The sequence below is a fragment of the Gekko japonicus genome, unplaced genomic scaffold, assembly GCF_001447785.1.
Source record: "Gekko japonicus isolate JY-2015 unplaced genomic scaffold, Gekko_japonicus_V1.1 scaffold2663, whole genome shotgun sequence".
NCBI classification, from domain to species: Eukaryota; Metazoa; Chordata; class Lepidosauria; order Squamata; family Gekkonidae; genus Gekko; species Gekko japonicus.
Window position 1 is genome coordinate 50566 of NW_015168125.1, and position 20232 is coordinate 70797.

Here is a 20232-nt window from a genome sequence, read left to right on the forward strand (position 1 = left end):
CAATGTTCCCTCTGAGCTGTGGAGTCTTGTGAGCAAAAATTCTACTTTGTGAGCTGCCGGCATTAAAGTTGTGAGCGAGCGATTTGGCTGCTGCAGTAATTAGTGTGCTCTGGAGCCATCCTTCCTGAGCGAAGGCAAAAATGTGTGAGCCGGAGGCTAAAAAACTGTGAGCTAGCTCACACTGTCTCAGCTTAGAGGGAACACGGAACACACAAGCATGGTGCAGTTAGAGGCTTCGCTCACCTCTTCTCTATCGACAGGTAGACAGAGCAGGGTTTTTTCAAGTTGTGGGTGATCCGGTACAGCGTTCTGAAGAAAGCGTCTGTTAGATCGTCGTCATAAAATACTGCGAGAGAGAAGAGAAACGAGCAGGTCAGGAGGAAACGAGGGAGGATCAACTACGCGCATGTGAACTTTGAATTCTGCTCCAAAGCTGATTTTTAGCCACGTTTTGAAGCTGTTATCCATTTCAGGACCTGATCATGCGATGCTGCTGTATATGGAATCACACCATCGGTCCATTTGCCCAGTAAAACGTCTTCTAACTGGTTCTCTGGAGTCTCAGGCAGGGAAAGGCCTCTTTCGGCATCAGCTGCTAGAGATCTTTTATATGCGAGAGGCCAAGGAAGAGGCAGGCTGAACAACAGGAAGTGTAGTGTTAGAGTTCGGATGTCTTTTCAGGGCTGGGGAGACCAGGATACAAGGGGAGTGTCCTAAGGCCAGTCCCAATCCCTCAGCCCAACCCACCACAAAGATGTCCTGACCTAGATAGCCCAGGTTAGCCAGATCTCGGAAGCTAAGCAGGGTCGGCCTTGGCTAGGATTTGGAAGGGCGACCTCCAAGGAATACCAGGGCCGTGACGCAGAGGCAGACCGTGGCAAACCACCTCTGAAATGTCTCTTGCCTTAAAAAAACAAGTCTAGCTCGCCACCTAGTCGTGCATAATTCTAAACAGCTGGAACTTCTGGCTGCCAAACAATCTTAGGATCTCCTGGCTATTCTACACACAACGCCATACGATAGTAATAATAATTATTAATTATCTCACAGGATCATTTTGAGATTAAGAGCCAGTTTGGTGTTGTGGTTAATTGCGCGGACTCTAATCTGGGAGAACCAGGTTGGATGCCCCACTCCTCTACGTGCAGCTGCTGGATGACCTTGGGCAAGCCACAGTTCTGTCAGAGCTGTCCTTGAAAGAGCAGTTTCTGTCAGAGCTCTCTCAGCCCCGCCTACCTCACAGGCTGTCTGTTGTGGGGAGGGGAAGGGGAAGGAGTTTGTAAGCCGCTCTGAGACTCCGAGTGAAGGGCGGGGTACAAATCCAATCTCTTCTTCTTCTTCTAAATGGGGGGGCGGGCTATTGTGTGTATGGGCCACCTTGAACTCCTTGGAGTAGGAAAGGTGAGATAAAAGGTGTTTTTCCCCCCCTCACCATCAAATCACGGCTGACTGATGGCGACCCTGTCAGATTTTCAAGGCAAGAGACGTTTAGGGGTGGTTTGCCACTGCCTGCCTCTGTGTTGTGACCCTGGCGTTCCTTGGAGGTCTCCCATCCAAATACTAGCCAGGGCCGACCCTGCTGAGCTTCTGAGACCTGACGAGATTGGGCTAGACTGGGCCACCCAGGCCACGGTAGGATGAAAGCAGATAGATATAATTTGGAGAAACTGTCTCCTTTCTTCTCGCAATTGCTACAAGTGGCAACTAGATGGAACTCGCATAAACCTCTGGCATAAAAAAACTATGGAGTACCTACATAACATGAAGGGGGGGGGAAGGAAACTCAACCCAAAATCAGCTGCGAACAAAGAAGGTCAAGCTAACAACTATATTATATAAAAAATACAAACGTTTATTAGGGTGTACAGATAGCTAAAATATACTGCGGTTAAAAGAAATAGTCTAAGTCTCAGACTTAAAGGCTTATACAACCAAGTTAGTTATTACAAGGGGCGGGACCCGCGATACTCGTGGGGGGGGGACCTCCACACTTATGAGGCAGAAGCAGGAGGAGGAGGTAAGTTCCCCCCCATCCCGCCGGTTCCCCCCGTCTCCTCCACTTTGGGGGGATTTAAGTATCCCTCCGATATTTTTTCTGGGTTTTTAGATTTTTGTGCACACCTGGGGACTGCCCCAAGTGTGCACAAAAATCACCCTCCCCCCCAGGTGCCCCCGATGTGCGGAAATAAGTATCCGCACGCAGGGGGTGCCTTTCGCTATTAGATATATAGATACAAATACAATTGATGGGTAAAACGTTTTGACCTAAGGACCATACGTGTTTCGGCCTCTTCGGGCCTTCCCCAGTAGTCAGTATTCTTTATATTGCAATGACACACATCCGGAAATACACGCATAACATTTTTATATATACACACGACGAGATGTTGTTTTCTTATATGCTTTTGCAATTGCTACAAGTTTGTATAGTAGGCCATAGATAGTAGCCGTACCTATTCTTCTAATTATGCTGGTGTCAAGGATTCCATTTGTCAGGATGTGTGCCACTTCCATCAAGGTAGTGGTCATAACGGCCAAGCTCCCTGACACTATTAACCAACTAGGATGCCCTCTCTCCTCATCTACTTTCTTGGCTGTCTGGTTTCCTATTCTAGAATACCTCGTTTCAAAAGAAACCATCCCTAATTCAATTAATGACCTTTCCTTATGTTAAAGGGTTTTTTTTAACTGCTACTTATGTTGTTTAATGGCATGGAATATCTTGGTTAATCACTATTAGAAGAAGAAGAGATGGGATTTATACCCCGCTCTCCACTCGAAGTCTCAGAGCGGCTTACAAACTCCTTTCCCTTAACCTCCCCACAACAGACACCCTGTGAGGTAGGCGGGGCTGAGAGAGCTCTTTTGAGGACTGCTCTTGAGTCAACAGCTCTGACGGAACTATGGCTTGCCCAAGGTCATCCAGCAGCTGCAAGTGGAGGAGTGGGGAATCAAACCCGGTTCTCCCAAATTAGACTCTCTATATAAGCTATAGGTAAATTTCCTTATGGTGTTTTCAACTTTACAATAATTTAGACCAGCTAGTATCTGAATTTTATTGTGCTTTATATTTGAGTTATGATCGTATTGAACAGTATATATGTACTCTGTATACGATGGTGAAACTGCAATAAAACATATCTTTTTTTTTTTTGGGTAAATATATTTATTGAGTTTTTACCATCAATAAAACATATCTTGAAAGAAATATATAAGTTGGAGGCTCATGAGCACATGAAACTGCCTTATACTGAATTCAGACCCTTGGTCCATGCAGGTCAGTGTTGTCTACTCAGACTGGCAGCAGCTCAGAACAGGTTCTCAGGCAGAGGTCTTTCCCATCACCTCCTGCCTGGTCCTTTTCACTGGAGATGCCAGGGATTGAACCTGGGACCTTCTGCCTGCCCAGCAGAGGCTCTGCCACTGAGCCACAGACCCTCCTAAGGATTGTTGGGAGGGGGCAATATGGAAACCCCACTCTACCCCCCTGCCCAGCCAAACTGCTCAAGTGGGCCATTTCTCCTTGTTTGAGACCAACAAGCCCCAAAGACTGTGGGCTTCAAGCACCTCCTCGGAAGCCTCGGTTCTTCCGTGAGACGTCTGTGGACCCACCCCCTTACCGTCAGCGGCCAGGATCACAGTGGTGAGGTCATGCAGCTCCGCGATCTCTTGATCGGACCAGCTGTAGCGAATATCAGGATCTGAGCAAATTTTTTAAAAAGAAGCAGGAAGAACTTAAGCCGTTTCATTGAGGCAGATAATGCTGACCCACCACAAATCTGGGTCTGGTGGTCCTTCTCTCCTGCTTGCCCACTGCCCCTTGGTAGCCCACGGGTAACAGCTCTAATTATGTTCATGGACAGAAACCATCCAAGTCCCAGTTTTTAAGGAATTTAAGCAGTTACCTACCAGTGCAGAACTCATCACGCAGCCAGTCCAACATCCTGACCTTAACTTTACTTCCTGTAAATCAGTTAGAGAGGACGTGTTGAGAAATAATAATAATAATAATAATAATAATAATAATAATAATAATAATAATAATGAGGAAGAGGAGGAGGAGAAGAATTGGATTTACGCCCTGCCCTTCACTCACAGAGCGGCTTACAGTCTCCTTCCCTTCGTCTCCCCACAACAGACTCCCTGTGAGGTAGGCGGGGCTGAGAGAGCTCTAAGAGAACTGCTCTTGAGAGAACAGCTCTGAGAGGACTGTGACTGGCCCAAGGTCACCCAGCTGGCTGCATGTGGAGGGGTGGGGAATCAAACCCGGTTCTCCCAGATTAGAGTCCGCCACTCTTAACCACTACACCAAACTGGCTCTCGATTAGGAAGTGCAGGAAAAAAATCCTATATTAAGAGAATTTAAAAATGCAGAAGACAGGAGGGAATTCTAATCTGAAAACCAGGAGGAACAATAAGTGAAGGGCGAGTTAGTTAACCTTCCAACCCCTCCAGCGCCCTGGGAACTGGAGTTTTGGGAAGGAAGACACCAATCCCCCCCCCCCCCCCCATTTATTTAATATAGGCCTACTTTTTCTCCCAAGCAACTGGCACCCAAGATAGGGAACAGATTCAACACCGTATAAACCACAGGGAGTTTTAAACATCAAACTGTTCAAACCGCCAGCAGTTAACGAGTCCTTGCTCGTTCATGGAGTCTTTCGCATTTATGCCCATTCCAAAGGAAACAAAAGAAAAAGATTGAAATACAAAGAAGATGACCAAGATCCAAAGAGATGCCAGGGCTCACGTATACCCAGGGGGGAACTTTTGTTTGAGCAAAAGATGCGCTGCCTCTTTCGGAAATCCCCTCTGCTCCAGAAGAGCTTGGCCTCCTGGCAATTGTCTCTGCAGTTTTGAGACTGTGAGCCCGATGTCTTGGTGCCCTGGTAGAATTAGAGCCCTTATCTTCTATGAAATGCTGCCAACCAGATACAATTCTACTCTCTCCGATTCTGACAGTCCTTCAGTGGTCAGCTGTGTCATGATCTGTGTAGGACTGGGAGACAAGACCTAGTGAGGCCTAGGCCCAAGAGACCTGTGTGGGAGTGGAAAGCAGACTACTGCCTACAATCGCCACAATGCTTGGCACCGTTTGTAACCAATCGGTGTCCAGGGATTGTATGAGGAGACTGTTACTAAAAACTCTGTGGGATGTGGAACTGTGTCCTTTTCTCTCACAGAGCTAAGCTGAGAGGACAGTCTGGTTTGAGAGAAAGATCCCTCACTTGGGACAGAGTGAGTATAGGCACAGGCCTGGTATAAAAGGCTGTGGGCCTTGAATAATAACCAGTTTAAAGAAATAGGTAGCCGCGTTAGATTTGTTTTATTTACCTTTAGACACTGTTTTATATATATTCTAAGCACCTTGTCTTGCTTCCTTGCCCATTACTGTATTAATAAACCACTTTTATGTTCTCTGCCTGGTCATCATACCTATATTTTCTCGGCTGAACAGGGACATTTTTGGTTGGGCTTGGGAGGGTACTCTGAGCCTTCCCAAGGGACCCTAAATCCAGAGTGGTGGCAGAGGAAGGTGGCAACACATGGGGTAGCATGACAAGCCGTACCACTTCAAGGTGGTTCACAAATTTGTTAACGCTTGTACGACAGTTCCCAAGAGAACCTCCCGGTCAATATTCTCAGTTCAAAAAGAGACCTTACCAGCGGGCTCGGAGAGGTGTTTGTTTAAGGCAACGTTGCGTTTGCACGTGTCCAGCAGGTCTTCGCCAATATCTGGGGAAACATTTGGAGAAGGAAGTGTCACGCTTCCTTGAGACGAGGTGATGGGAGGCCGTGAAAAATGCAAAGGAGGACGCGAGCGGAGCAAGACCAAAGAGAGGAGCTGGATTCGAGTCCGGCAGCACCACAGAGACCTGTCTGATGAAGGGAGCTGTGACTCTTGAAAGCTCAAACCCCGAAAATCTTGTTGAGCTCTAAGGTGCTCCTGGATTCGAATCCAGCTCTTGTACGGCAGACTAACACAGCAAGTTTCTCCTCCCGCCTTTAAGTGTTTCAACTTGACAGACTGCTCTTCAGGCTCTTTTTTAAAAAAAAAACAAACAAGCAAACTAAGAACAACCTGAAAAATCAGCAGCAGCTGAACATGGCCTAACTCAAACAGGACACAGTATTTTGTTCCAAGACACTGAAAGGCTGGACAACACTTCCAATTGCCATGTCAGATTATACACGGAAGCCACTGAAATTCATAAAACATAAACACAATTTCAACAGGAAAGAAGAGAGTTTTAAACAAATAGGGCATGGTTTCCTGTCCTGAAAAACACAAAAGGCTCTACTTCATCTGACAATAGCACTACAGATAAGATTAGAATCCATATGCAAAAGAACCTCCTCAGGAAACCTCCTCAGAAAACAATCCCTATGCAAAAGAACCTCCTCAGGAAAGCTCCTCCATTAGCATGTTCACAGCCTGGGGGACTCCTACAAGATAACGACTCAGCCCTACCCCACCTTCCTGAGTAGATATAAATTACCTGCCTACCATTTTTCTTCTCACCTTAACGCAGAGAGTACTCCATCTTTCTGTGTTATACCTCTGAGGATGCCAGTCACAGCTGCTGGCGAAACGTCAGGTCCTACAATGCCAAGACCATGGCCACACAACCCAGAAAATCTACAACAGCTAAGAACAACTGTTCTATTTATTTAATTCATTTGTGCCCCAACTTTCTCCCCAGTGGAAACCTAAAACAGCTTACATTGTTCTCTCTTCCAGTTTATCCTTGCAACAACCCTGAAAGACGGGTTTGGTCGAGAGAGTGTGACTGGACCAAAGCCGTCCAGCGAGCTTCTGTGGCGCACGTGGGGGATTCGAACCCGGGTCCTCCCAGACAACAGCCCGACACTCTTCAGTACTATAACGCACGAAGACGATACCTGTGCAGTAAACAGTCTTGGCGGCCGTCGCCATGGCGATACTGACAATCCCAGTGCCTCCCCCGAGTTCGAGCACTGTGCAGTCTTTGAACAGGTCTCGCTCGGAGAGGATGTAGTCGACGAGCAGGAACGCCCCTCTCCAGACCTTTAAAACAGGAGGCCAGCGTTAGAAGAAGAGTTGGGTTTTATACCCTCTTTTCTCTACCTGAAGGAGTCCCAGAGAGGCTCACAATCTCCTTCCCTTCCTCTTGACACAAGTGGCACTTTGTGAGGTAGGTGGGGGCTGAGAGAGTTCTGAGAGAACTTGTAACTGACCCAAGCTCACCCAGCAGGCTTCGAGTGGAGGAGTGCAGAATCAAACCTGGTTCTCCAGATTAGAGTTGGGCGCTCTTAACCACTACGGGATGGCATGGACAAAGGATAAATGGGTGGGGGCGGCAAAAAGCTACCCACCTGCTTGCCAACATCTTCTAAAGGGGTTGCCATAGTGTGCTCTGGGGGGAAAAAATGCAAAACAAGTAATGGGAAAAGCGCTCAATTCATAAGTTTTATTTCATTTAGTCCCTCGCCCTAGGCATGTCCAACTTGCCTTGACTAAGGCCAGGGCCTTCTCAGCCCTGGCCCCTGCCTGGTGGAATGAGCTACCTTATGAGATATACAGCAGGGCCTGCAAGACGGGCCTGCAAGACCGAGTTCTTCTCCCAGGCCTTTAGTTGAGGCTGCGGGCATCCACTTTGATTTGGCCTCCCCTCCGATGACCGCAGATCCTAGAAGCCGATTGGGACCACAGTATTATCTGTCGAGGGCGCGTCGTTGCTTTAGTGTGTTGGGATTTTTACTGATTTTAACGGATTGTTGTAATATGTTTTTCATTGTGAATCTGCAGTCACTGCAGGCTTATATGTTGGTACACCCGTCCTGAGCCTACAACGTGGGGAGGGCGGGATAGAAGTCCAGTAAAATAGATAAATAAATCTCTGTGAAACGCCTTAAAGAAGCATTTGGCGTGGAGTGGCAGGCCGGGCGCTGCCTGGCTCCCCACAGGACCCGTTTGCATGTGATCGTGGTGGGAGTTTTATTGCGCAAAATGTACTTATTTACTTAGGAAAAAATTCCAAGGACTGAGGATTCAGCCTGTCCAGGTTGCCCTCCTCCACCATAGCTTGGGGCGCTGCTGGATCCTGGCCTGTAGTTGGAGGCTCAGATCTTCTCCGTGGCACGTAGTGCTTTTTGTTATCTTTTGGCTGATACACCAGCTCTGTACTAGCTGGGGCCATTCCTCAAAAGAGCGCGATCTGGCCACAGTGATCTGTACTCTGGTCAAATCCCGGTTAGCTTACTGGAATGACTTTTATGTGAGGTCTCCATTAAAAAGTGTTATGGTCCAGAATGCGGCAGGGGTGGTACGTAGGGATCACCCTGAAAGACCCGCACTGGCTGCCAGTGTTCCCTCTAAGCTGAGTTAGTGTGAGCTAGCTCACAGTTTTTTAGCCTCCGGTTCACACATTTTTGTCTCAGCTCAGGAAGGAGGGCTCCCGAGCAAACTAATTTATGCAGCAGCCAAATTGCTCGCTCACAATTTTAATGCCAGTAGCTCACAAAGCAGAATTTTTGCTCCCAAGACTCCACAGCTTAGAGGGAACATTGCTGGCTGCCCATCCATTTCTGGGCAAAATTAAAAGTACCTTTCGGGCCCTAAGTGGACTGCCTCTACCCAGATCGTCCAGCCCGCCACCTTACATCCTCTTCTGAAGCCTTGATCTCCCGGCCTCTGCCTTCGGAGATGAGGCAGGTGGCAACCAGAAATGGGGCCTTTTTGGTAGTGGCTCCTTGCCTGAAAAACGCTCTACCCCTTGAGGCTCGTCTACCCAGAATTACATTTGGATTGTGCTATGAAGAATGAAATTGGGCCAGGTCCAAATGCTACATTTGTCCGTTTATTTATTTAACTTATACCCCGTCCTACCCCACCAATGGGCTCAGGGAGGCTCACGACGTAATAAAAACAATAAAAACCAAGAAATAAGAACAGTTAAAACAGTTAAGCAAGTAAAACAAGATGGCATTAAACACGAGTAATCCAACGTCAGCGTCTCCTTTGACATTTTAACAGGCGATGGTAGACGGCCTGATTTATAACAGTTTTTAATCAGATGGTGGGAGGTACTTAAAAAAAACAATGCTCCACAGATGACAGACAGTGCCTAGCAGGCAACTGGGCAGGTACCAAAAGGCAGGGGAGGCGGGTCTTACTGACCTATTTTAATAACGTCGCAGCTCTTGTCTTCGTGCTCTTCCTCTTCCAAGACGTCTCTACCTTTAGTCAAAATGATGGGACATACTTTGTCCCTCGAAAGATCCTCAGCTTCCTCGCTGGGCAACCGAGGCTTTCGGACAACTTCCAGATCCCCGTCTTCGTCCAACAGAGCTTCAATCCCTTCGGGAGCCTTTCTTTCCCCGGCGGAGTCATTTTGCTTACCCTCCTCCTCCTCCTCCAACTTCTTTCCATATGTCTGCCGGCACTTCGCGTCTTGCTTTTTAAAGTCTTTCTCTTTTTTCTCAAGTTTCCGGCGACTTTTGCTCAAAAGGAGCTTGAACTGCGAGAGAAATACTGAAAAGGGAAGAATCTGAGGTCTGATAGCGCAGTGTTAAGAAGCGTGGTCACTGTAAATACTTTGTCCGGCAAAACCAAGCCTGGTAAACACAGGAATTATATTTGTCAGAATTCATCAAACTTCTAGGAATCAAGACCTTCCCCAACTCGATAATCGATCTGCATCTCCCCAAATATCAGTCCATTAAATAAACCTCTAAGTAGGACGTCCCTCAATTTTGACAAAGAGCTTCTTCACGCATCTGGATTTGGTATTAGTAAATATCTGACTCTACCGACACTTCTGCTGTATTACCCCCCCCCCACGGTTATGACCACCATACTATCCACATGTCTGGGGCAGTGATGCTCTGTCTTCTTGGTGCTTGGGGGGGTAACAGTGGGAAGGCTTCTAGAGTTCTGGCCCTGCTGGTGGACCTCCTAATGGCCCCTGGGTTTTGGCCACTGTGTGACACATAGACAAGATGGACCACTGGGGTGATCCAACATGGCTTCTCTTATGTTCTTAAAGTGGGGGGTTTTTTGTTTAGTTTTTTTAGTGCCTAGGTAGGGTCAAGGACCCTAGCAGTTCGAAAGCAAGAAATTGCAAGCAGATAAATAGGTACCACTTTGGTGGGAAGGTAACAGCGTGCCGTGCGCCTTGGTGTTTAGTTATGCCGGCCACGTGACCACAGAAACGTCTTCGGACAGCGCTGGCTCTTCGGCTTTGAAACGGAGATGAGCACACCGCAACCCTAGAGTCGGATTCGACTGGCTTTCGAGCAAGGGAACCTTTACCTTTTTAGGGTCAAGGAATCAGTTTCCACCAGCGCAGATGGGAAGAGATCCTGAAAAGCTCCACCAACTCTTTCGGCATCATCAGCGGTGGGCATTTTGGCTAAAAATGGGGGCAGGTTTTGTAAGGATCCTGGAAACCCAGGAAGCTCCATGGAGCGGACGGAACACGCGTGGAGAAGTTCTGCAAAAGGCCGACAGGCCACACAACAATGGGGGATCTAGGCTCTGTTTTTCCTATAACGGCTGCTGAAAAACCGGCCGTGGCGAAGAACAATTCACCTGCAGGAAGTCACAGATCCTTTGGAAAGGTTACCTGGCTGGCCGGCAGTGTTCAGTCTCACCATAAGATGCCTTTTGCTGGGAACGTGCATGTGGATATCAGACAGCACGGTGTCACTCCGAAACGTCACCTCATCCATAGCCTCTCGCTCTTCTGCGCCTGCTATGGCCGGCTGGTGACAGAAACATCTGGAATTGGAAGACAGAAATGGCTTAAGACGGGGGGAAAGGGTGGGCAAGGCGGTCTGGTGGTCAATCTGTTTCAGATCCACCGGAGAGAATTGTGGGGGAAGAGCTGGCGATTGCAAACTGGTATGCACTCTGTGTGCGTGTGTGTTACGTGCCATCGAGTGGCTTCTGACCAGTGTTCCCTCTAAGCTGAGTTAGTGTGAGCTAGCACAGTTTTCTAGCCTCAAGCTCACACATTTTTGTCTTCGCTCAGGAAGGACCGCTCCAGAGCAAACTAATTTATGTGGCAGCCAAATTGCCCGCTCACAGCTTTAATGCCGGTAGTTCACAAAGCAGGATTTTTGCTCACAAGACTCCAGAGCTTAGAGGGAGCACTGCTTCTGACGCAAGGCAGCCTACGAATTAATGACCTCCCAAATGTCCTATCCTCAGGGGTCATTTCCTGCAGGAGCACACAGGAGCAGAGCTCCAGCAGTAAAGAGCCCAGGGGGCAGGCACATGCAATAAGCCCCGCCCCCTGCTCCCAGAGCCCCCCCATAGACAGCAATCCAAAACAGTCCAGTGGCAGCTTTAAGACCAAATTTTATTCAGGTACAAGCTCTCCCTCCTCTGTGAGGGCAGATCTGTGTGAGGAACCCCCCCCCCATAGCTAGCAATCCAAAACAGTCCAGTGGTGCCTGAGCAGTGGGTGTTGCCTTCTGACACACTGCTGGTGATGTCAGGGGGTGTGGCATATGCAAATATTATGCTAATGAGTTATGCTAATGAGCTCCTGCACCTCTTTTTCTATGAAATTACCCCTGCCTATCCTTAACAGCCTTGCTCAGGTCTTGCCAACGGAGAGCCTCTGCGGCTTCCTTGACTGAGTCACTCCGTCGCAGGTTGGGTCTTCCTCTTTTCCCGCTGCCTCCAACTTTTCCCAGCATTATTGTCTTTTCCAGTGACTCTTGTCTCCTCGTAATGTGACCAAAGCGCGGCAGCCTTAGTTCAGTCGTTTTGGCTTCTAGGGAGAGTTCAGGCGCGGCAGCCTCAGTTCAGCCGTTTTGGCTTCTAGGAAGAGTTCAGGTTTGAATTGATCTATAACCCATTCATTTGTCCTTTTGGTGGTCCCTGGATCTGTAAGACTCTCCTCCAACGCCACATTTCAAATGAATCAACTTCCTTCCCGTCAGCTTCCCCCACGGTCCAACTTCACACCCATACACAGTTAAGAATTTTTTTCTAGCTCCTTCCATGGCTGCCCTTCATAGAATCATAGAGTGGGAAGGGGACCTCCAGGGTCATCTAGTCCAACCCCCTGCACAGTGCAGGAAATTCACAAATACCTCTCCCCCCCACACACACCCCCAGTGACCCCTGCTCCATGCCCAGATGACAAAAAAACCTCCAGGATCCTCGGCCAAACTGGCCTGGAGAAAAATGGCTTCCTGACCCCAAAGTGGCAATCAGCATTTCCCTGGGCGTGTAAGAACGGGCCACGAGAACTAAGCACTGATGCAGCCCCTCCTGCCCTCCCTCTCGTAATCTGCCCAAGTTCACGGAATCGGCATTGCTATCAGATGGCCATCTAGCCTCTGTTTGAAAACCTCCTTTTCCAGTCTCAGTCTCTTTCTGGTTTCTTGTTTGCTGTCTCCTTGTTGGTTGACGATGGAGCCCAAGAATAGAGAACGTACTGTTTCCTGAACCTCTCCGGTCACTGATTCTGCCTGCCCCTCAGCCCTGCGTGAAATCTTACCCCATGGCTTCGTCAGCCTTCTCTGCACTCCCTGCCAACAGGGCTCCTCTCCCATCCACAGCTGCATCGCTGGTCGAAACGTTTCTTACAAGGGAGATGCAATTTGGGGGAAAGTCGGCACCAAACGGATTTGGTCTGAAGCACAGCTGTTGAAGGCAGAGGAGCCAGGCGTCCTACCTCAGGGCCCCTGCTTCTCAACTCACTAAGCCCCTGCTTCTCAACTCACTCAAATAGTCCGCTGCTCCTTCTGTCACCCTGCCTTCCGGGGCTGTCTTCCTACTTTGGTTCCCAGCTTTCTGCCTCCCTCTCATGGTAACCTCACACAGGCCCTCTTGCCCCATAGATCCCTCAAAATCACCTCCAGCATCAACATTCTGCAACTTCTCTTTCCGCCTCAGCAGACAGAACATTTGTCCTGTACGCAACAGCTAGCTCACGGGCCTTCCGGGTGGCCGGTCCAGTCCTCTGGAATGGCCTACCTGAGTGGGTACTGAAGCGCCTTCTTTGGCTGCCTTTAGGAAGTCCTGCAAGACAGTTTTATTTCAGGAGGCATTTGCTGGAAGCTAAAATCCTTAAGCTGTGGTTGTAATCTGCATGTTTGTTTTTAGTCTGTGCAGATGTTTTAATCTCTGTGTGTGTGTGTGTTTCATTCCTTACTTGGATTTGTATTGGTTTTTAATTTTTGTTTGTTTCTGGCATGTTTGTTTTTATCTTGACAATAAGCTCTTTTTTGTGGCCTAGCAACTTGTGGCTATATTGCTAGCTGCCTTGAGTCGAAGGAGAGAAGGGATGACATAAAATGCTTTGAATAAATAAACAAACAAACAATGAGACCATTCTATCACACCAGGAACACATAAATATTTTAACGGTGTGTGTATGTGTCACTGCATAACATTGTGAGTTTCCACACACATATCCCAATTCAGTTAGCATCATACACTGTTAGACCGCCAACACAGCAAGGAAGATAATCAAAATACAAAGCATTCTAAAAAGTGTAGCACAGAGATAGCTTTTGATAATGTAGATACTTTTTAAACCAGGGGTGTCGAACTCATTTGTTATGAGGGCCGGATCTGACATAAATGAGACCTTGCTGGGCCGGGCCATGTGTGTCATAAAAGGTAATGCCAGGTAGCGAAGATACAAACTTTATAAAGGACACAAACACAAAGGGTTTTTTAAACTTAAAATAAGAACACGCTTAAAACAGCACTCTTGCAACATTTTGTTTATTTAACAGTGTCTGATAACTGACACCTCTTGCTCTGAATTACGGCATCAAAATGTCTGTGCTGTTGCAATCTTGGGTATGCTGTTCAGGTGTGTATCTGTACGATGATGCAGCAGCAGCAGAACTGGAAAAAGAAGCAGAAGACAGCCAGTTCCACTGCGGGCCTGATAGAAGCCCTCCGGGGGCCTGATCCGACCCCCGGGTGCATGTTTGACACCCGTTTTAAACAGTTGTTCAGTGATGCTCCTGGGGGATGAAGTAAAGCAGTTTGGATGTCTCACATGAACGGCTCTTCACAGAAGGGACGCTATGCCTGCAGTCAAAGTGTGGAACTAGGGAAGGGATCTCTCGACTCTTAAGAGAGATAGAATTGCATATGCCCTGTAACGAGATTGGAGCAACGTGTTCGGCACACTGTGGCACACCAGAGCTTATGTGGCCAATCAACAACTAAACACCTGAGTCTGGCATAAATCTGAGGCTCCTTTTCACATGCAGCTAACAGTCCTGCTGGCAAACTCTTGCTGAGCACACCATGTTCATCCCAGACCTCTACATACAGTCGTAAACAAACCTCCTTGCTGGCAAACCTGGATTTAACTATGGTGCAGAAACCTGATTGGCAAGCAAGTGGACTAACCAAAAGTTCTTTGGACACCACCAAAAAACCCCACAGTTTGTTCCATGTGAGGAAATCTTACAGCTCCATGCCACGCAAGTGGGGAGAAAGAGGGAAAATGCTGCAGGTCATTGCTGAACTCCTAGATTGGTGTTGATAAGCAGAGTTAGGTCTGGTTTGATTTTGGAACAGATCAAAGGAAGTCCTTCTTCACCCAAAGAGTCATTAATGTGTGGAATTCACTGCCGCAGGAGGTGGTGGCGGCTACAAGCAGAGACAGCTTCAAGAGGGGATTAGATCAACATCTGGAGCAGAGGTCCATCAGTGGCTATTAGCCACAAGGGACAGATGGAACACTGTGTCTGGGGCAGTGATGCTCTGTCTTCTTGGTGCTTGGGGGTTCTGGAGTTCTGGACTCACTAGTGGACCTCCTGACAGCACCTGGGTTTTGGTCACTGTGTGACAGTGTTGGACTGGATGGGCCATTGGCCTGATCCAACATGGCTTCTCTTTACTCTTATCTGCAGGGAATCAATCTGTGGGATTTCATCTTGGAGAGGAGGTTAGGCCTAACTAGGGCTTAAGTATTTTGGAAGATCCATTCCCCTGTTCTCCTCTTCCCTCTTTCAACTTATTGTTTTTGACACTGCTCCTTTATCTCTAGCTGTAGACTGACGCAGGGAAAGTAGTACAGCGTTCAGTGCCAGAGAAAAAAAGCAAGGGAACTAGCTAAATTGCTGTATGTCAGGCTGACATTACAAGTAGGGGTTTAATGTCAGGGTTGACAGCCAACTACCCTTAGAATTTTATGACTGCTGAACAGCATGGATTCCCCCCCCCATTCTTTCACTCACCCACACAAAGTGCGACCAGTTTTTAGTAGCACACAGCAAATTAATGAGAGAAATCAGAAGCACAGTAAATGCATCTAAGATATAATATTTTTACCACTTACACGACCAATTATCTGTGATTCTGCAAATAAAGAAAACAAGACAGACAGCATCTCTTTTCAACCTTAAAAAACAACCTTGACCAACCCAAAATGTATAGCAGGAAAGTAATAGTGTCTAGATCAGTAATTTCTGTGTGCAAGGCAACAAACTGAAATTTTACATTAAAATGTTAAAGGCAAACCTTTCTTGCTGTTTCTCTTGTTGATTACATTGTGTATACTGATATATACTTTTATTTTTTAAACTACTTTGGGTACTTTATTAGTTGTTGTAGATTTTCCGGGCTGTGTGGCAACGCCAAGACGATGGCCCTACAGTATGGAAAATCTACAACTAATGAACTCCGGCAGTGAAAGCCTTTGACAACATACTTTGGGTACCTTCGGGGGAGGGGGGGGTTGTAGAAAAAGCCCAGCAGGAACTCATTAGCATAATAGGTCACACCCAACTCATTAGCATATTAGGCCACACCCCTGACAGCACAGCTTATTTGCACATTAGGCCGCACCCCCATGTTACCAGAAGTGTGGTCATCCAGCCACACCCACCTTTTGCTCCTTATTCTGTTTACCTTGTTTGATGTCAAAACCCAGGGCTTTTTTTGTAGCAGGAACTCCTTTGCATGTTAGGCCACACACCTCTAATGTAGCCAATCCGAATGAGTTTCTGCTGTTGGGTGTGGCCTATTATGCTAATGAGTTCCTGCTGGCTGTGGCCAACTCAGGAGCCAGCCGGAACTCCGTTCCTGTGCGTTCCTGCCCCAAAATGGTACCTTTCTTAATTTTTAAAATCATTTCTCAGTTCAGTTAAATCCCATCAGTAAGACTCCTTTACAAATAACTGCAAAACTGCCGTTTAGGATTTGTGTGAAAAAAACCCCAATCACTTCCTAAGTTATTTCAGAAATCTCAGAATGGCTCCAAACGCTGTTCCTTTTCCTGAGTACACAGTCGCGGGTAGGCTCTGAATTCTCTTTGTGATCCATTGTGCGAGACAGAAATCCTCCCCCTTTTGAATAGTTCAATGCATAAATTAATCTACCTACCTTTGAATTCTTCTATTTATCCCTAATTGTTCCGCTGTCTTTCGTGGGATCTGCAATTTAAACAAAACTAATTTACTGAAAAGGGAAAAAAACTACATTCTTCGCAAGCAATTTCTTGTGGAAACGCTTCCAGTGTGGCTGAACAAATCTTCAGAGATAAGTAAATGTGACTGACATTTCTAAACTTTTCCTGGGCAAAAAAACCCAAGAGATAAAAAAATTCATTACAGATCTAAAAATGTCGATTGCCAGATTTCCTTTTTGGAGCTACTTTTGGCATAGTATTTTCACACTCCTAGGTATTAGGAACCCGATACGGCCTGGGACTTTTGTCAGCCTTCTCAAGAGTGTAACGCTAAATGTAATAAGAAGCTCCTAAAAATGATACATATCCAGGCACCAATGCTCCCTCTAAACTGTGGAGCCTTGTGAGCAAAAATTCTACTTTGTGAGCAACTGGCATTAAAGTTGGGAGAGAACAATGTGGCTGCTGCATAAATTCGTTTGCCCTGGTGCCATCCTTCCTGAGCGAAGACAAATATCTGGGAGCTGGAGGCTAGAAAACTGAGAGCTAGCTCACACTAACTCAGCTTAGAGGGAACACTGCCAGGCACTACGATCCAAAATTATTTCTCTCCTGATGCAAGAGCCGCAAAACTCGACATGGCTCATTCCCAGGCAGAATTAAGCAATTCCTACAGGGTTCGATGGTTCCCCCCCCCAGATAAACACCCAGGGATCACCACCTGTCTAAAAAGGCCTTCAAAGGCTCTCTGCTGTCCAGACATAACTAGTTGATTCTGCCAACATATTACTATCCTCATTATTCAGATCTTTGCAGAAATAACACTAGACTGTTAGGAGTGGTTTTAAAGGACAGACTATACAACTATATTCATAACTATTCAAGTTCAGTGACACTTTTAGATACCAACAATTTTTTTTTCGTGTATAAGCGTTCAAGAGTCAATGCTCCGTTTGTCTGATACAAGAGCAGTGACTCTCAAAAGCTTGTACCTCCAAAATCTTGTTGGTCTCCAAGGTGCTGCTAAACTCAAAGCTAACAGCTACCCTCTCAAACGATATTTCTGGTCCATCTTTCTGCTGCTGCATTCAAGGCAACCTACAGTGTGAGTAGCACCAGTGGTAACTTGCTTGGACCCAGGTTAGACAGCAGCTTCCTTCCTCTTGATTACCAAGACATTCTTAACAGCAGAGGGAGAAGAGGAAGCAGCCACGGCTGCTAGAAACCATTAAGGACCGTTTCTCTGAGCACCTTTCATTATATTCTCAATCAGTCAGTCAGTCAATGTTTATTACGGTCAAAAACCATCTCTTAAAATCATCTAATATTCCTTAAACTCGGAGCTCCAAAAAACTATTTTGATCATTCCAAACATTTCCGCTTCTTAATTGCTAAAGTACAAATTTTTGCCACCACATAAGTTTTAAGAGATATTTATTTCCAGAGCACTTCAGACCTAAAGTTCATTATAATACTTCAGTGGTATGAATTTAGAGAGGAGTGGAATAATTAATTGCAATCTTTCTTCTTTATGAAATTCACAATGCAGGAGAATATGCGTAACAGATTCTCTTCTCCTCCATTACAGTCTATCCGTATTTCAAACGGATGGAAGCCACCTCGGGGGTCAATTTTGGAAAGAAAAGTCAGGTAAAAATACAAACAAATAAATAATTGAACCCTACTAGGGATATCATAGAGATTAACATGGCACCTTTGAAATCTGTAGAAGACACTTCAAAGAATCAAGAATTAATTCAAAGGGTCCCCCCCCCCATAGCACCCTCCTCCCAGTAGTGCAGAGGAGGAAAGACCATAGAGACCTCTAACAGGGGTTATTGATGGTGGGAGGCAGGTTATTTCTGTTAAGTAATACATCTTGACAACTGAGATTTTCAGTGTCACGCTAAGCAGCTACACTGAGATTTTCAGTGTCACGCTAAGCAGCTACACCTTTCTATATTCATTATGAAGGGGGATTCAGGTGGGTAGGCGTGTTGGTTTGAAGCAGCAAAACAAAGTTCAGGTCAAGTGGCACGTTTAAGACCAACAAAGGTTTATTCTGGGTATGAGCTTTCAAGTGCATGCACACTTCTTCAGGTACATTATGAAGAGTGTAAGTGTCCTAAGAATGGTGTTGCTGCTACACTACTATTACAGAATCTCCATTTCTGAGAACAGGGGTGCAGGACCCAAGAATAATTTCTCTGGGCCCAGCACCTCAACCCAAACACACACAAACAAACTTTCCACCCTATGCATTCCCCCTTATTACAAATGTCAGTTTTATTCCTAGAAGACATACCTAGACAATATTACAGTAATGGGCTTGGAGCTGAGGGTGGACTCCCACCAACCCTAATGGAGTGTACACATTTTCTCTTCCCCCACATTCCTGGACCCCAGACAGGAGCCAAGCTAAGAGGAATACGACCTGCAACGAAGGGAAAAGGTGCAAATACAGGGACCCAGCTGCCCCTCCCAGATATGCAAACTTGTTACGACAACAAAAAAAAGAGGGCATTTGATAAATATCTTGAAAGGCTCAACAACTAGCATTAAAAAAATTAACTAGTTTATTGGGAATAGTGAATAATATATTTTAAGGAAATAGTGTTATTGGTAATGTTATAATGATTATCTAGACTTATTAATTCACTCACTTTTTATATTGTCTTTAATATTTGTAAAAGACTCTTACGCTTATTTCTCTTTCCCCCTCATACCCCTTTCTCTGTATCCTATATAAAATTAAAATAAAATATCTACTAAAAATTAACTAGTTCTTCTGGTTCAAAACATCACGATTCCTCCCTCCCTCCCGTTTCACAGTCTTAATATATAAAAAGAGAAATGAAAAGGTACATGCTCAGAGCCACGGCATGCGTCATCCCACAAAAACCAGAACTTGTACTCATTTTTTTGTTTTCCTTATTTAAACTGTGTTTTGTTTCTTAAATTGTTGATTTAAGTGTTTTTTTGTAAGCTGGCTTGGGTCCCCACGGGAAAAAAATTACAAGATAATTAGTTTTCTAAATAACTACATGACACAAAATTCCAGGGGGGTTGTTACCACACAGCCTAAATACACAGAAAACTGAAAAAGCACTCTCCACATGCCGAGATATCTTCACTGTGAATCTTAGCTCTTCTAGTTAGTCTTTAAGAGGCCATACAATTAACTTAATGGTTAAAAAATATACAAAAAACTGAAAAAGCACTCTCCACATGCCCAGAGATATCTTCACTGTGAATTGCCTCTTCTAGTTAGTCTTTAAGAGCCCATAAAATTAACTCTTTAACGGCTCTTATTTGTCATAGCTCAAATATGCAAAGGAGAGAAGCCAAGACACTCGCACATGCGCAGAAACAGTCTAGCGCCGCAAGGGAGTCAAAGGGCCCTTGGAAACTTTATTACGAGGGATGGAGGCAAGCACCTAGCAACCCCTGAAGCGGGGGAAAGGGGAAGGAAAGCGGGGTCTCCTTCGCGCCAAAGCAGAATTACAGCCTCTGAGGGGGCTGCAAATGCGCCTCGCCTCTCACCTCCCCTCCCGCAGCCGCCCAGCAGAGGCACCTCGCCCCGACGCCGCCATTTTGCCTCTTCCCCGGCGACGTCCCGCCCACTCACTTCCGGCGGCGTTCCGAGCTCCCTTTGGCCCCGCCTACTCCAAATCCTTCCGCGCCTGCCCAATCCGCAGCCGCCGCTGGGTTGGTTGTCAGGGCGACGAGGCAAAAGTTCGCCTCGAGCCAGCCAAACCGCGCCGCCCAATAACGCTGGCCTGAGGAGAAAAGGGTGGCGCGCAAGCCAAGAGCGAGAAAAGGGAATGTCCCGGATGTTGGCTAAGCCAGCTGC

At 46.5% G+C, this 20232-nt stretch overlaps 1 protein-coding gene across 4 annotated transcripts in view; it reads right to left on the minus strand.

Annotated features, from left to right (window-relative positions):
- Positions 1–19994, minus strand: part of METTL22 (methyltransferase like 22) — a 25874-nt gene extending 5880 nt beyond the window's left edge. Inside the window, exons 1-12 of one of the 4 annotated variants that reach the window (XM_015414899.1) lie at positions 19923–19993; positions 18685–18813; positions 16355–16404; positions 15309–15328; positions 10608–10762; positions 9161–9514; positions 7357–7397; positions 6904–7048; positions 5665–5736; positions 3910–3963; positions 3621–3701; positions 244–346 (exon numbers count right to left, since the gene is read on the minus strand). In XM_015414899.1, the coding sequence (XP_015270385.1) occupies positions 244–346; positions 3621–3701; positions 3910–3963; positions 5665–5736; positions 6904–7048; positions 7357–7397; positions 9161–9514; positions 10608–10713 (956 nt within the window). In that variant the 5' untranslated portion in view covers positions 10714–10762; positions 15309–15328; positions 16355–16404; positions 18685–18813; positions 19923–19993. Of the gene's footprint in view, positions 1–243; positions 347–3620; positions 3702–3909; positions 3964–5664; positions 5737–6903; positions 7049–7356; positions 7398–9160; positions 9515–10607; positions 10763–15308; positions 15329–16354; positions 16405–18684; positions 18814–19922 lie in introns of all 4 variants that reach the window. The other 3 variants (XM_015414900.1, XM_015414897.1, XM_015414901.1) reach the window with 3 other exon arrangements.
- Positions 19995–20232: the final 238 nt, after the last annotated feature.